General features: G+C 43.5%; 1 protein-coding gene across 1 annotated transcript in view; it reads left to right on the top strand.

The window, feature by feature from the left end:
- The window catches only part of ythdc2 (YTH domain containing 2), a 138020-nt gene that overhangs the window by 39792 nt on the left and 81536 nt on the right, over positions 1–16692 (top strand). The window contains exons 8-11 of the mRNA XM_070883727.1: positions 4226–4382; positions 11309–11416; positions 11595–11749; positions 15489–15624. Coding sequence (XP_070739828.1) covers positions 4226–4382; positions 11309–11416; positions 11595–11749; positions 15489–15624 — 556 coding nt within the window. The remainder of the gene's footprint in view (positions 1–4225; positions 4383–11308; positions 11417–11594; positions 11750–15488; positions 15625–16692) is intronic.

Raw genomic sequence — 16692 nt, 5'->3', positions numbered from 1 at the left:
TATTGGGTACGAAGTGAATAGTGATGGTGTCACGACTTTCAGATTTCGTCCAGTCCAATGATGTCACTTGCTACACGAGCTTTCCGAGAAATCAACCACGTCAAAGGGGAACAGGAGGAGGAGGAGGAATAGAGAAAAGGCACGGGTGTAAAGGGAGTTGAGGTTGGAAGAATGTGATCCGGCTTACTGCCGGGATCCCGTTTTCGCGCTCCGATCCACTCTCTCTCTTCCCCCTCCGATCCACTCTCTCTCTTCCCCCTCCGATCCACTCTCTCTCTTCCCCCTCCGATCCACTCTCTCTCTTCCCCCTCCGATCCGCTCTCTCTCTTCCCCCTCCGATCCACTCTCTCTTCCCCCTCCGATCCGCTCTCTCTCTTCCCCCTCCGATCCGCTCTCTCTCTTCCCCCTCCGATCCGCTCTCTCTCTTCCCCCTCCGATCCGCTCTCTCTCTTCCCCCTCCGATCCGCTCTCTCTCTTCCCCCTCCGATCCACTCTCTCTCTTCCCCCTCCGATCCGCTCTCTCTCTTTCCCCCTCCGATCCGCTCTCTCTCTCTCTCCCCTCCGATCCGCTCTCTCTCTCTCTCTCTCTCCCCCCCCTCCGATCCGCTCTCTCTCCCCCCCTCCGATCCGCTCTCTCTCTCTCTCTCCGATCCACTCTCTCTCTCTCTCTCCCCCCCCTCCGATCCACACTCTCTCTCTCTCTCTCTCTCCCCCCCATCCACTCTCTCTCCCCCCTCCGATCCACCTCTCTCTCTCTCTCTCCCCCCTCCGATCCTCTCTCTCTCTCTCCCCCCCTCCGATCCACTCTCTCTCTCTCTCTCTCTCTCTCTCTCTCCCCTCCGATCCACTCTCTCTCTCTCTCTCTCTCTCTCTCTCTCTCTCCTCCGATCCACTCTCTCTCTCTCTCTCTCTCTCTCTCTCCGATCCTCCCTCTCTCTCTCTCTCTCTCTCTCTCTCTCCTCTCTCCCCCTCCGATCCACTCTCTCTCTCTCTCTCTCTCTCTCTCTCTCTCCCCCTCCGATCCACTCTCTCTCTCTCTCTCTCTCTCTCTCTCTCCGATCCACTCTCTCTCTCTCTCTCTCCCTCCGATCCTCTCTCTCTCTCTCTCTCTCCCTCCGATCCTCTCTCTCCTCTCTCTCTCCTCTCTCTCTCTCTCTCTCTCTCCTACTCTCCTCTCTCTCTCCTCTCTCCTCTCTCCTCTCTCCCCCTCCAATCCTCTCTCTCTCTCTCTCTCTCTCTCTCTCCCCTCCGATCCACTCTCTCTCTCTCTCTCTCTCTCTCTCTCTCCCTCCGATCCCATCTCTCTCTCTCTCTCTCTCTCCCTCTCCGATCCACTCTCTCTCTCTCTCTCTCTCTCTCTCTCTCTCTCTCTCTCTCTCTCTCCCTCCGATCCTCTCTCTCTCTCCCCCTCCGATCCTCCTCTCTCTCTCTCTCTCTCTCTCTCTCCTCTCTCTCCCTCTCTCCCCCTCCGATCCCCTCTCTCTCTCTCTCCCCCTCCGATCCTCTCTCTCTCTCTCTCTCTCTCTCTCTCTCTCTCTCTCTCTCTCTCTCTCTCTCTCCCCCCCTCCGATCCCCTCTCTCTCTCGCTCTCTCTCTCGCTCTCTCTCTCCCCCTCCGATCCACTCTCTCTCTCTCTCGCTCTCTCTCTCTCTCTCTCTCTCTCTCTCTCTCTCTCTCTCTCTCCGATCCACTCTCTCTCTCCGATCCACTCTCTCTCTCTCTCTCTCTCTCTCTCTCTCCCCTCCGATCCCCTCTCTCTCTCTCTCTCCCCCTCCGATCCACTCTCTCTCTCTCTCTCTCTCTCTCTCTCTCTCTCTCTCTCTCTCTCTCTCCCTCTCTCTCCCTCCGATCCTCTCTCTCTCTCTCTCTCTCTCTCTCTCTCTCTCCCCCCCGATCCCCTCTCTCTCTCGCTCTCTCTCTCCCCCTCTCTCTCCCCCTCCGATCCACTCTCTCTCTCTCTCTCTCTCTCTCTCTCTCTCTCTCTCTCCTCCGATCCACTCTCGCCCTCCGATCCACTCTCGCCCTCCGATCCACTCTCGCCCTCCGATCCACTCTCGCCCTCCGATCCACTCTCGCCCTCCGATCCACTCTCTCCCTCCGATCCACTCTCGCCCTCCGATCCACTCTCGCCCGCCCTCCCTCGCCCTCCCTCGCCCTCCCTCGCCCTCCCTCGCCCTCCCTCGCCCTCCCTCGCCCTCCCTCGCCCTCCCGCCCTCCCTCGCCCTCCCTCGCCCTCCCTCGCCCTCCCTCGCCCTCCCTCGCCCTCCCTCGCCCTCCCTCGCCCTCCCTCGCCCTCCCTCGCCCTCCCTCGCCCTCCCTCGCCCTCCCTCGCCCTCCCTCGCCCTCCCTCGCCCTCCCTCGCCCTCCCTCGCCCTCCCTCCTGCCAACCCACGCCCCCTATCGCTCCTTTCTGATTTTCTCTCTTTCCCACCCCCCCCTCCAAATCTCTCTCTTTCTCCCTCTGATCTTCTCTTCTTCCTGCCCCAGCCATCATGGATCCAGTGATGGGGCTTCTCTCATGGAGCTCATTAAAACGTGGCCCACGCTGCTGGCTGCAGCTGTGGTGTACTATGCATGCGCGGCCTTGGCGAATAGCGCGCATGCGCAGGAGGGGATCCGGTACACATATGCAACTCCGGTATACTGCATGCACGTGCAGCAGGCCTCAAAAATGTTCGTGCAAATAATCACTCCAATTTCTGACACTTTTTTAATGGGATCTGGGACATTCCTCCAGTGAGGTTTAAGTTTTGACTCTTAATTTTTTTGCATTTTGGAGGCCCATTCCGGTCGTCAAAGTCTTAATTTCTTCTCCTGGATATAAAGATCATCTCACATTGCAATCATTAATAAAGTAAAATGCAAAAAAAATTTGCTTTCCAGGAACAGGCATCAGGAATTGAATTGTATTCTCAATGTCTCCAATCTGGGGGAAGCTGTTATATTCTTATTTATTATGAATTATTCACATTTTCCCATGCACATTAACTGCTTTAATATACGTGTTATGGACTCTTCCCCAGTTACTTCATGGCAATAAATGGATTTCAACCGTTTGTTTATAAACTCAAAACAGCTAAATTACAGAACATAACTGGGCACTCGCACACAAACTAGCCAACAGTTTGCATCACATCAGACTAAATATCTTAAATATGGACATTTCAGTGCAATTTGTTTAAATTAAGTAAAGATCATGACTGTTTCTGTGATATTCTATTTCCAAACCTATGCAGTGGCAGGTATGCTCAATATTAAGATAGTTAATCCAGAAAACATTTTCGTTACCTCATTAAAAGGTAGTTGCAACTAGCCTTGAACAAAACATAGATGGGGAAGTGACGTTATCAGATGCCCAAAACTGGAAGCAGCTACGTGGCCTGGCTGGAAAGTAACGTCATCAGTGGCCCAGAACCAGAAGTAACTACATATTGTCACTATTCAGTCTGAGAAAATAAATATTTATACAAGATACAAGATGGATATGCCCCAGAAAGTTAGCTTATTTCTTCAATCTAACTTCTTTTGGACGAACGCTAAATAAAAGCTTCTGTAAAAACGATTCTCCGAAACCATCACCTCATCCTAAAACCTTGCTACCTTAAGTTTATACACAACCAATAGGTGAAAAATTGGTTGCATCAGTTTTCAGTTCCCTTTCCAGCGGGTTCTGACAGTCTCCCAACTGATCTAATAGGTTCAGATTGACTTTCTCCAATTCTAGTGAGAAAAGCTGATTTTTCTTGTGAAGTGCTGACACATGGGTTGAAAAGCTGATAGCATGTTTGGATAACAAATGAAAGCTATGGTATGGTTATTCAAGAACTTTGTTGACAGCTCAGCAAACTGACTCTGCTTCCTTGCAACTCAGATCAGGACTTGTGTAACAGGACTTGAACATTCCGAATAAGTGTGACTGAAAGGAACATTCCTAATAAGTGCCACTGAAAGATAGAAAACTAATGTGCAGCACCACTTTGCTTAATCTGGTTGAATTCATTCTACAAATGCACAGGCTATTCAGCACATTAATTAAATGAATTACATTCAGTGATAAATGTGTGTGGGGGGGTATATCCTCTGCAACAACTAACCAGCTAACTGAAAACAGTAGAAGTTGTGCAGATTAAAAATGAGATATTACCATAGTTTTGTTTTACTAAGTGTACCATTATTGCTTAAGAATACATACCCATCCTTTCTTTTCCCTTTTTTTGTGTGACAGGATGAAGTGCATGAGCGAGATCGGTTTAGTGATTTCTTATTAACTAAACTGAGGGACCTGATGCAAAAACATCCATCTCTAAGACTTATACTTTCTAGTGCAGCTCTGGATGTTAATCTCTTCGTCAGATACTTTACTGGCTGTCCTGTAATTTACAGTAAGTGAAAGCTGGTGAACAACATTTTATATTTACTTAGTATCCTGCAATAAAATAAAGTTCCCTTTTGTGTTGTTTGCTTTGCCAAGGCCTCAAGATGATTTGGATGACTATCAATCTTCCATTTTTTCTTTTAAGTTAAAAGTTCAGTTCAACAATATTTGGTATTGCCTGGAGGTTCATCTCGGGCGCTGGAGCAGGGCGGGTGGTGTTGGATCAATTGGCCTTTGTGCTCGGCGCCTGTGCTTAATTCCATTGTAGTCGGTGGGACTTAAGTGTCAGGCGCTGTGTGTAGTCGGCCGCCAGTCTGGCTTGCGCTGCCATCCGAGACGAATTTCTAGGCCTAAATTCAGTGAGAATGGCTTTTCGGGGAATCGCAAAAGTATCTCGGGTGAAGGATTCTACAGAGAAAGTGCTCTATTGAGGACAGGATCGAACTATTCCAATCCATGACTGTGAACACTTTTGTTTTTGGCATTGATAGCCTGCATTAAGTACTAATACTTTGTGCTGTTATTCTGTTGTACTCCATATTTTGTTTTTTTGTTGTATTTCACTGTTGGGAATATAGCTAATAAACAAAAGCATTAATGTTATCTCTAGTAGTATAACGTAAAGTGTGTTTGAAAAATGTTAGTCTTGTATTTGACAATATTGTACTGTGTTCTGTGCCACCTCTTCCCAAAAGGGGTAGTGCACATTATATCCTAACATTCCTTAAGTTTTAGAGAGGGAAGAGTTCCATTGCATGCTGTGCGTAGTGTGTGAAAAATTACGACAGGAAGTGTGCCTTCCTTTTATTTCACTTCGAAACTCCATTGAGAGCATGCCTTTGTTTCAAGACTGTTCTGATAACAGCATTGCAGGTTTTAAATGATTTGGATGGGTTAAAAAGAAAAGAAAAGAAAAGAAAAGCTTGCATTTATGATCACCGGATGTCTCAAAGCGCTTCACAGCCAGTGAAGTACTTTTGAAGTGTAATCACAGTTGCAATAGAAACGTAGAAATATAGAAAATAGGTGCAGGAGCAGGCCATTCGGCCCTTCGAGCTTGCACCGCCATTCAATAAGATCATGGCTGATCATTCCCTCAGTACCCCTTTCCTGCTTTCTCTCCATACCCCTTGATCCCTTTAGCCGTAAGGGCCATATCTAACTCCCTCTTGAATATATCCAATGAACTGGCATCAACAACTCTCTGCGGCAGGAAATTCCACAGGTTAACAACTCTCTTGAGTGAAGAAGTTTCTCCTCATCTCAATCCTAAATGGTCTATCCCTTGTCCTAAGACTATGTCCCCTAATTCTGGACTTCCCCAACATCGGGAACTTTCTTCCCGCATCTAACCTGTCTAGTCATGTCAGAATCTTTTATACGTTTCTATAAGATCCCCTCTCATCCTTCTAAACTCCAGTGTATAAAGGCCCAGTTGTTTCAGTCTCTCCTCATGTCAGTCCCACCATCCCTGGAATCAGTCTGGTGAACCTTCGCTGCACTCCCTCAATAGCAAGAATGTCCTTCCTCAGATTGGGACACCAAAATTGAACACAATATTCCAGGTGCGGCGTCACCAAGGCCTTGTACAACTGCAGTAAGACCTCACATTTATCCACATTATACTGCATCTGCCATGCATTTGCCCACTCACCTAACCTGTCCAAGTCACCCTGCAACCTCTTAGCGTCCTCCTCACAGATCACACCGCCACCCAGTTTAGTGTCATCTGCAAACTTGGAGATATTACACTCAATTCCTTCATCTAAATTGTTAATGTATATTGTAAAGATCTGGGGTCCCAGCACTGAGCCCTGCGGCACTCCACTAGTCACTGCCTGCCATTCTGAAAAGGACCCGTTTATCCAGACTCTGCTTCCTGTCTGCCAATCAGTTCCCTATCCACGTCAGTACATTACCCCCAATACCATATGTTTTGATTTTGCACACCAATCTCTTGTGCGGGACCTTGTCAAAAGCCTTTTGAAAGTCTAAATACAGCACATCCACTGGTTCTCCCTTGTCCATTCTGCTAGTTGCATCCTCAAAAAAAATTCCAGAAGATTTGTCAAGCATGATTTCCCTTTCATAAATCCACGCTGACTTGGACTGATCTTGTCACTACTTTCCAAATGCGCTGCTATTTCATCTTTAATGATTGATTCCAACATTTTCCCCACTACTGATGTCAGACTAACAGGTCTATAATTACCCATTTTCTCTCCCTTTTTAAAAAAGTGGTGTTACATTAACTACCCTCCAGTCCGTAGGAACTGATCCAAAGTCGATAGACTGTTGGAAAATGATCACCAATGCATCCACTATTTCTGTGACCACTTCCTTAAGTACTCTGGGATGCAGACTATCAGGCCCCGGGGATTTATCGGCCTTCAATCCCATCAATTTCCCTAACACAATTTCCCGCCTAATAAGGATATCCTTCAGTTCCTCCTCCTCACTAGACCCACTGTCCCCTAGTACATCCGGAAGGTTATTTGTGTCTTCCTTCGTGAAGACAGAACCAAAGTATTTGTTCAATTGGTCTGCCATTTCTTTGCCCATTATAAATTCACCTGAATCCGACTGCAAGGGACCGTTTGTCTTCACTAATCTTTTTCTCTTCACATATTTATAGAAGCTTTTGCAGTCAGTTTTTATGTTCCCTGCAAGCTTCCTCTCATACTCTATTTTCCCCCTCTTAATTAAACCCTTAGTCCTCCTTTGTTGAATTCTAAATTTCTCCCAGTCCTCAGGTTTGTTTTTTCTAGCCAATTTATCTGCCTCTTCCTTGTTTTAACACTATCCTTAATTTCCCTTGTTAGCCACGGTTGAGCCACCTTCCCCGTTTTATTTTTACTCCAGACAGGGATGTACAATTGGTGAAGTTCATCCATGTGATCTTTAAATTTTGCCATTGCTTATCCACCGTCAACCCTTTTGGCAGTCTATTCTAGCTAATTCACGCCTCATATTGTCGAAGTTACCTTTCCTTAAGTTTAGGACCCTAGTTTCCGAATTAACTGTGTCACTTTCCATCTTAATAAAGAATTCTACCATATTATGGTCACTCTTCCCCAAGGGGCCTTGCACAACAAGATTGCTAATTAGTCCCTTCTCATTACACATCACCCAGTCTAGGATGGCCAGCTCTCTAGTTGGTTCCTCGACATAGAAAACCATCCCTAATACACTCCAGGAAATCCTCCTCCACCGCATTGCTACCAGTTTGGTCAGCCCAATCAATATGTAGATTAAAGTCGCCCATGATAACTGTTGTACATTTATTGCACACATCCTTTATTTCTTGTTTGATGCTGTCTCCAACTTCACTACTACTGTTTGGTGGTCTGTACACAACTCCCACTCGCGTTTTCTGCCCTTTGGTATTCCGCAGCTCCACCCATACCAATTCCACATCATCCAGGCTAATGTCCTTCCTTGCTATTGCATTAATTTCTTCTTTAACCAGCAACGTCATCCCGCCTCCTCTTCCTCTCTGTCTATCCTTCCTAAATGTTGAATACCCCTGGATGTTGAGTTCCCAGCCTTGGTCACCCTGGAGCCATGTCTCCATGATGCCAATTACATCATATCCGTTAACTGCTATCTGCGCAGTTAATTTGTCCACCTTATTCCGAATACCCCTCGCATTGAGGCACAGAGCCTTCAGGCTTGTTTCTTTAACACACTTTGTCCCTTTAGAATTTTGCTGTAATGTGGCCCTTTTTGTTTTTTGCCTTGGATTTCTCTGCCCTCCACTTTTACTATTCACCTTTCTATCTTTTGCTTCTGCCTCCATTTTATTTCCCTCTGTCTCCCTGCGTAGGTTCCCATCCCCCTGCCATGTTAGTTTTAAATTCTCCCCAACAGCACTCGCAAACACACCCCCTAAGACATTGGTTCCGGTCCTGCCCAGGTGCAGACCGTATGGGAAACGTGGCAGCCAATTTGCACACAGCAAGCTCCCATAAACAGCAATATGATCGTGACCAGATTATCTGTTTTTTGTTTTGTTAATTGGATGATTACCTGGGAAGGTGCCAAGTATAGGATGTATTGAGGTGAAACCGATGTTACTAATGGTAAGCTGATATTTTGTGCTGTGTATTGTTTTCAAAAGGGAATTGTATAAATACTTGAAAAGGAAAATGTGCAGGGCTATGGGGAAAGAGCAGGGGAGTGAGATTAATTGGATGACACTTTCAAAGAGCTGGCATAGGCATGATGGGCCGAATGGCCTCCTTCTGTGCGACATCATTCGATAATTTTTTGATATGAAGAGTAGACCTTTTTAAAATGAGCATAGTTTGGCAAAATATTAACATTTGCTATTTCAGGTAAACATGATCACACATTTGAGTTACAAAAGGAAATTTAAACTGTTGATAAAATGGTACTGCCAATTAGTATTACCCGGACCAGAAGGACGGTTCGTGTGGGAAATAAAAATGTCACAATGATGCAGTAAGAGATGCTTTTTCTACGCTGGGTTAAGGTACATTGGACAAAGCAGAGGGAGCTTCTCTGTGCATTCATGTTGTACCTACCTGGGGATGCTTTATGCTGACACTGGTTGCCTACAATGAAGATATACTCCCATTTCCCATTGTGAACAAAAATAATCCATATTCAGGTTTGATAAGAGTGTAACTTTGACCTTGGTACATCATGCTGTGTGCACTACTCATATATCTTATGTATGCAGTGAGCATTGAGAGTCAGTGGAACAAAATGTTTTTTGGTATTTATGGGCACTTGCAGCATTTAAAAAAAAAAAGGTCATTCAGCAGATGAGTGTCGCTGGCAAGGGCAGCATTTATTGCCATTCCCTAATTGCCCTTGAGAAGGTGGTAGTGAGCTGCTTTCTGGAAGGTAATGCCTTGGTGTAATTAAGTAGGGAACTCTAGGCTTTTAACCCAGTGACGATGAAAGAACGGTGATATATTTCCAAGTCAGCATGGTGTGTGACTTGGAGGGGAGCTTGGAGGTGGTAGTGTTCCCATGCACCTGCTACCCTTGTCCTAGGTGGTAGAGATCGTGGGTTTGGGAGGAGCTGTCAAAGAAGTCTTGGCGAGTTGCTGCAGTGCATCTTGTAGATGGTATGCGCTGCAGAAGTGGCGTGCCAGAGAGTGAATATTTAAGGTGGTGGATGGGGTGCCAATCAAGCATGTCCTGGATGGTGTCGAGCTTCTTGAGTGTTGTCGGAGCTGCACTCATCCAGGTAAGTGGAGAGTATTCCATCACACTCCTGACTTGTGCCTTGTAGATGGTGGAAAGGCTTTGGGGAGTTAGGTGGTGAGTCACTCTCAGCAGAAAACCCAGCCTCTGACCTGCTCTTGTAGCCACAGTATTTGTGGCTGGTCCAGTTAAGTTTCTGGTCAATGGTGACCCCCAGGATGTTGATGCTGGGAGATTTGATGATAGTAATGCCGTTGAATGTCATGGGGAGATGGTTAGACCTTCTCTTGTTGAATATGGTCATTGCCTGGCGAATGTTACTTGCCACTTATCAACCCAAGCCTGAATGATGTTCAGGTCTTGTTGCATGCGGGCATGGACTGCTTCATTATCTGAGGAATTGCGAATGGAACTGAACACTGCAGTCATCCCCACATTTGACCTTATGATGATGGGAAGGTCAATGATGAAGCAACTGAAGATGATTGGGCTTAGGACACTGCCCTGAGGAACTCCTGCAGTGATGTTCTGGGGCTGAGATGGTCAGTCTCCAACAACCACAACCATCTTTGTTTGTGTTAGTTATGACTCTAGCCAGTGGAGAGTTTTCCCCCCCGATTCCCATTGACTTCAATTTTACTAGGGTTCCTTGATGCCACATTCGATCAAATGCTATCTTGATGTCAAGGGCAGTCACTATCACCTCACCGCTGGAATTTAGCCCCTTTGTCTATGTTTGGACCAAGGCTGTAATGAGGTCTGAAGCCGAATGGTCTTAGTGGAACCCAAACTGAGTGGCGGTGAGCAGGTTATTGGGGAGTAAGTGCCGCTTTATAGCACTGTCGATGACTCCTTCATCATTTTGCTGTGGAATAGAGTAGACTGATGGGGCAGTAATTGGCCGGATTGGATTTGTCCTGCTTTTTGTGGACAGGACACACCTGGAAAATTTTCCACATTGTTGGGTAGATGCCAGTGTTATAGCTGTACTGGAGCAGTTTGGTTAGAGGTGCAGCTAGTTTTGGAGCACAAGTCTTCAGCACTGCAGCTGGGAAGTTGTCTGGGCTCAAAGCCTTTGCTGTATCCAGTGCGCTCAGCCATTTCTTGATATCATGTGGAGTGAATTGAATTGACTGAAGACTGGCTTCTGTGATGTTGGTCAGCAATTCTGGCTGAAGATGGTGGCGAATGCTTCACAACTGGATATGGCAGGACTGCAGAGCTTTGATCTGATCCGTTGATTGTGGGATCGCTTAGCTCTGTCTATACCATGCTGCTTCTGCTGTTTAGCATGCATGTAGTCCTGTATTGCAGCTTCACCAGGTTGACACCACATTTTTATGCATGGTACTGCTCCTAGCATGCTCTTCTACATCCCTTATTGAACCAGGGTTGGTCCTTGGCTTGATGGTAATGGTAGAGTGAGGAATATGCTGGGCCATGAGGTTACAGATTGTGATGGAATATAATTCTGCTGCTGCTGATTGCCCACAGCACCTCATGAATGCCCAGTTTTGAGCTGTTAGATCTGTTCTGAAGCTATCCCATTTAGCACGGTGGTAATTATATACATATATATATATAAAAATTATATATATATATAATTATATTTTTATATATTATAAAATATGTATTTTTGTGTATTTTTTATATATATATATTATATATAATTATATAAATATATTTTTATATATTTTTTTTTATATAAGCGTACAAGGCAGATTCAACTATAGATTTTAATCTTTGCCTTTCAAGTTCAAGGGAGACCATTTGAAGTGAAGGAACTCTTTTTGGAGGACATTTTGCGTACCACTGGGTATACAAATAAAGAAATGTTGAAATATAAAAAAGAGAAACAGCGAGGTAAGCTCAAATACATATATATCTCCTTCCCTCCTTGATTCCATTAGTCCAGCTTTTGTAAAATTTTAACTTAACGATAGTATATTGTAATGTGTTCTACTAATACCCAGTGTTAAAACAAACATACTTAGAATAATTCATTGTGTTAAATGCTGAGAATAATTATATTTTATCTTAGAGGAAAAGCAGCAAACAAACTTAACTGAATGGTATAAAGCTAAGGAGACCAGCATTGCCAGCAGATCAGAGTATCAAAGACAACGATTCATCCCAAGCCTGACAGCAGAAAACGATTTGCTCGATGATGGTGGAGACAGTGTATTCAGTCAGTTGGTAATTTGGCTAATTTATAAATGAGTATCTTATGACCTTTCCAATTTCTATGGATTCTTAGTCATCTTAACACTGGATGTGCTGCAGTAGTGGATGACCAGCAAATTTTCTTTCTTCCCAAGTTGCCATGGTTGAAACCAAACATCCTGTACCATGAAGCTCGAGTCCAAATGTCACGAGAGATTGTGATTCACTCAGGCCTTCTAGTTGAGTGTCTATTGCTGTTGCATTATAACAGCTGGTTTGGCCTTTGGTCAATTCCATTTTGACCATTTTAATCAAAATGGAATGAATAAGCAAAACATATACAAAAGGAAGAATTAAATGGCCATTAAGCCCATCCTATTAGACACAGTGCAGCCACGTACACCATTGACCCATGAATCTCCTGGGAGAAGCAAGCGAAAAGGGGGAACAAAATCTGTGGCCAATTCAGGAAAAAATCTGGAAAATTCTTTGCTGACTCCCTAAGATTTCAAATAAGGCACTATGAGACTGACGTAGCTCTTAACCACTCCTAATCCCAGCCAACCCTCCATAACTAGAATTTGTCCCCCTTTTCTGAAGGAACTTGACAAAAAGAACTGAAAAATAGCACCAAAGCAAATAGCAAATGTTACAGTAACAAAACTACTAATGACAGAAATAGCTTTAGTATGATATAGCCCAAAACTATGGAAAGATAATTTTGATTAAAATTAGAAATTATTTGGTTTGATTTTGCTGGTATTGATCCTCTTCTATATTTCTCTCTCATTTTTTCTCTGCCATTCTCTTTTGGTCCTATTTATTTTTTACCCAATTTTTCTTGTGTACCTAACATCTACATGAAAACTTGTTTTCTTCCATCTCTTATCTTCTGATTGGCTTAAAAACTAGCTCAAAAGGCATACTGATCAATCAAATATCGCTATCCACAATTTAATCGCTACAACTGATAGAGATTTTGGTTTTCTCCAAATCTTCAAATGCTCTGGTGTACGTGTTGCTTTTTCTGGTAACACCAACATTGGTACAGCTGTATCTAGATGAAAACTGTGAAGCTGTATTAATGATTTTTCCATAAGAAGTTGGCTTACTTATATATAGGCTCCCTCCAAAAATTGCTCTGCTCCGCTTTCTTATAACATTCACACATAACTATCAAATTATGATGTTTGAAGATTATTGCTCAACCTACTTTGGACTGTTCCACAAGATATGGAATAATTGAAATTATATTTTGTGTTGCAGTGTGTCTAGGCAAAATCAAACTTTAATAATTATGTAGCACTGGCTTTTTGGACTCATTAACCTTTTCCAGCCCATGGAATTTTTTTAATGGTTACAGCAGAGAAGGAAGCCATTCGGCCTGTAAAGCCCATGCCAACTCTCTGCAAGAGCACTTCATCTAGTCCCACTCCCCCGCCCTTTCCCCGTAGCCCTGCAATTTTGTTTCCTTCAGGTATTTATCTAATTCCCTCTTCAAAGCCACGATTGATTCTGCCTCCACCACTCTTTCAGGCAGTGCATTCCAGATCTTAACCACTCACTGTGTAAAAAGGTTTTTCCTCATGTCGCCTTTGGTTCTTCTGGTAGTCACCTTAAATCTATGTCTTCTGGTTCTTGACCCTTCTGCCACTGGGAACAGTTTTTTTAAATCTACTCTGTCTAGACCCCTCATGATTTTGAACACCTCTATCAAATCTCCTCTCAACCTTCTCTGCTCTAAGGAGAACAACCCCAGCTTCTCCAGTCTGTCCACGTGACTGAAGTCCTTCATCCCTGGAAGCATTCTTGCAAATCTTTTCTAAAACCTTCACATCCTTCCTAAAGTGCGGTACCCAGAATTGAACACAATACTCCAGTTGAGGCCGAACCAGTGTTTTGTAAAGGTTTATCATAACTTCCTTGCTTTTGTACTCTATGCCTCTATTTTTGAAGCTCAGGATCCCGTATGATTTTTTAATCGCATTCTTAACCTGCCCTGCCACCTTCAATGATTTGTGCATGTATACCCCCAGGCACCCCCTTTAGAATTGTACCTTTTGGTTTATATCGACTCTCCTCGTTCTTCCTACCAAAATGTATCACTGCGCACTTTTCTGCGTTAAATTTCATCTGCCATTTGTCTGCCCATTCCACCAGCCTGTCTATGTCCTCTTGAAGTCTGTTATTATCCTCCTCACTGTTCACTCTACTTCCAAGTTTTGTGTAATTTGCACATTTTGAAATTGTGCCATGTACACCCAAGTCATTAATATATATCAAGAAAAGTAGTGGTCCTTGTATTGACCTCTGGAAGACACCAGTATATACCTTTCTCCAGTCTGATAAACAACCATTGACCACTACACTCTCTTTCCTGTCATTTAGCCAATTTCCATGCTGCCATTGTCCCTTTTATTCCATGGGCTTCAACTTTGCTGGCAAACCAATTATGTGGCACTTTATCAAATGCCTTTTGGAAGTCCAAGTACACCATATCAACCGCATTACCCTCATCAACCCTCTCTGTTACCTCAACAAAAAACTCAATCGAGTTAGTTAAACACGATTTGCCTTTAACAAATCCATGCTGACTTTCCTTAATTAATCCACACTTGTCCAAGTGACTGTTAATTTTGTCCTGGATTCTGTTTCTAAAAGCTTCCCCACTACCGAGGTTAAACTGACTGGCCTGTAGTTACTGAGTTTATCCTTGCACCCTTATTTGCAATTCTCCAATCCTCTGGCACCAGCCCCATATCCAAGGAGGATTGGAAGATTATAGCCAGTAGTTCTCCAATTTCCACCTTTACTTCCCTCAGCATCCTAGGATGCATCCCATCCGGTCCTGGTGACTTATCTGCTTTAAGTCCAGCCAGCCTTTCTAATACCTCCTCCTTATCAATTTTTATCCCATCCTGTATCTCATCTACCTCCTCTTTCACTATGACTTTGGCAGCATCTTCCTTGGTAAAGACAGATGCAGAGTACTCATTTAGTACCTCAGCCATGTCCTCTGCCTCCATGCGTAGGTCTCCATTTTGATCCCTAATCAGCCCCATTCCTCCTCTTACCATCCATTTACTATAGACAACTTTTGGATTGCCTTTTATGTTATCTACCAATCTATACTCATACTCTCTCTTTGAACCTCTTATTTCATTTTTCACTTCGCCCCTGAACTTTCTATATTCAGCCTGGTTCTCACTTGTATTCTCAACCTGACATCTGTCATACGTCCCTTTTCTCTGCTTCATCTTACTCTCTCTCGCTTTCGTCATCCAGGGATCTCTGGCTTTGGTTGCCCTACCTTTCCCCCACATGGGAATGTACCTCGACTGTACCCAAACCATCTCCTCTTTAAAGGCAGCCCCTTTTTTGATTTAATAATTTGTCTTCATTAAAATTTATACTTGTATTCAATGTTCCCTCTAAAGTATCTTTGTTATGCGCGGCCTGTTTATTTCAATGTATGGTACCTTTAAATTTGCTGCATGGCTGTGCATGTACAGTATCCTAGAAGGACCAACCTGTGAATGGCCTGCCCTGTCCCTTCCAGATTCCTGCGCAGCTGCACACGTGTGCTACTTAGAGAGAGCATTGCTTGTAATCATTCATATTGCACATCGATGACGTATTGATGATGCTATTCAAACTTGCTAACAAAATGGCTTTCTGAAAGGATAAAGATTTCCTATTTGAATTATTCCTCCAGGTATAGAGTTGTACTTCTAGTAGCCAAAAAGTCAATTTTCTCCTCTTTACTTTACAGAACGAGAAAGATTTTAATTCTCTTGAACCTTGGCTTATAAAAGAAATGGATGCCTGTCTCTCAGACATCTGGCTTCACAAAGATATTGATGCTTTTGCCCAACTCTTTCATCTTATTTTAAGTGAAAACGTCAGTGGTGAGTTTTCTTTTTAGGGTAAATTTTCTGAGTGTATGCCAGCAGCAAGCTACCTTGCCAGCCTCCAGTGCACATTGAATCCCTTTATCATTTTAAACACTGCAATTTGATCTTATAAACTCAAGGGAATGAATACAACAAAGTTTACGCAACCTGTCCTCATAATTGAACCCTTTAAGGCCCAGTATCATTCTAGTGAATCTATTCCAAGGCAATACATCTTTCCTGAGGTTCGGTGCCCAAAACTGAAAAAGCCATGATATTGTGAAATATGTAATTTTTTAATGTTACAAACCTTTATTTTGTACATCATAAATTTCAGTTACTGATGGAAATATAGCTGGCAAAACTTTTTTCAAAAGAATTTTAACTCATTCGATCGAAGGTAGACCAATTTTCTTTAATTTGTCGTTTCTCCTGACTACTGCTCTTTCAGGATTGATTATTATCATAAGTTCTTAGTAGTTTATCACTGGTAGTTTTCTCACCACTTTCTTTACTACTATTCAAATGTGACCCACATCTTCAGTTTTATTTTGCTGCTGTTTCATGTTGATCCAATTGATGAAGTGTGATAGAAAATGTATGATGGTGATTAGAAGATGTTAACAGAAAGTGTGATACTTAAAGAAAGTGCGTGTATATCCAGAAAGTTAATAATGTGAATAGATAGAGATGTATATAGATATAGCTTTCATAGCTGTGTATAATGTGCCCTGGATTTTGCTCTAGGGAAATTAAGTTATTTCTATCGTCTGTAATTATATTTTGATCTAATAATTGCTTGCACAAGTGTTTCCTGGCCTTAGCTACTGTCTGTGAAAGCTTAAAATCTGCAGCAGGAATTGCTGCACTGTATTAACTTCTAGTCACTGCTTAGTCCGTGGTTTGTAAAAACTCAACACATTTGGTAAGGAACATTTGCATAGCACCAATAGCTACAGCTATGACAAGAGTCTCAGATTCCAAACACTGATCCAATTAGACCTTGGATTAATGCGAATTAAATTATTTTATGTCTAAAAGCCTACTGTTCCATAATTCTCATTACATGATATTTCTGTAATT

This window comes from Pristiophorus japonicus, chromosome 1 (genome assembly GCF_044704955.1).
Source record: "Pristiophorus japonicus isolate sPriJap1 chromosome 1, sPriJap1.hap1, whole genome shotgun sequence".
Taxonomy (NCBI): domain Eukaryota; kingdom Metazoa; phylum Chordata; class Chondrichthyes; family Pristiophoridae; genus Pristiophorus; species Pristiophorus japonicus.
Note: the sequence above shows the minus strand (reverse complement) of the source record. Positions and strands in the feature narration are given on the sequence as shown.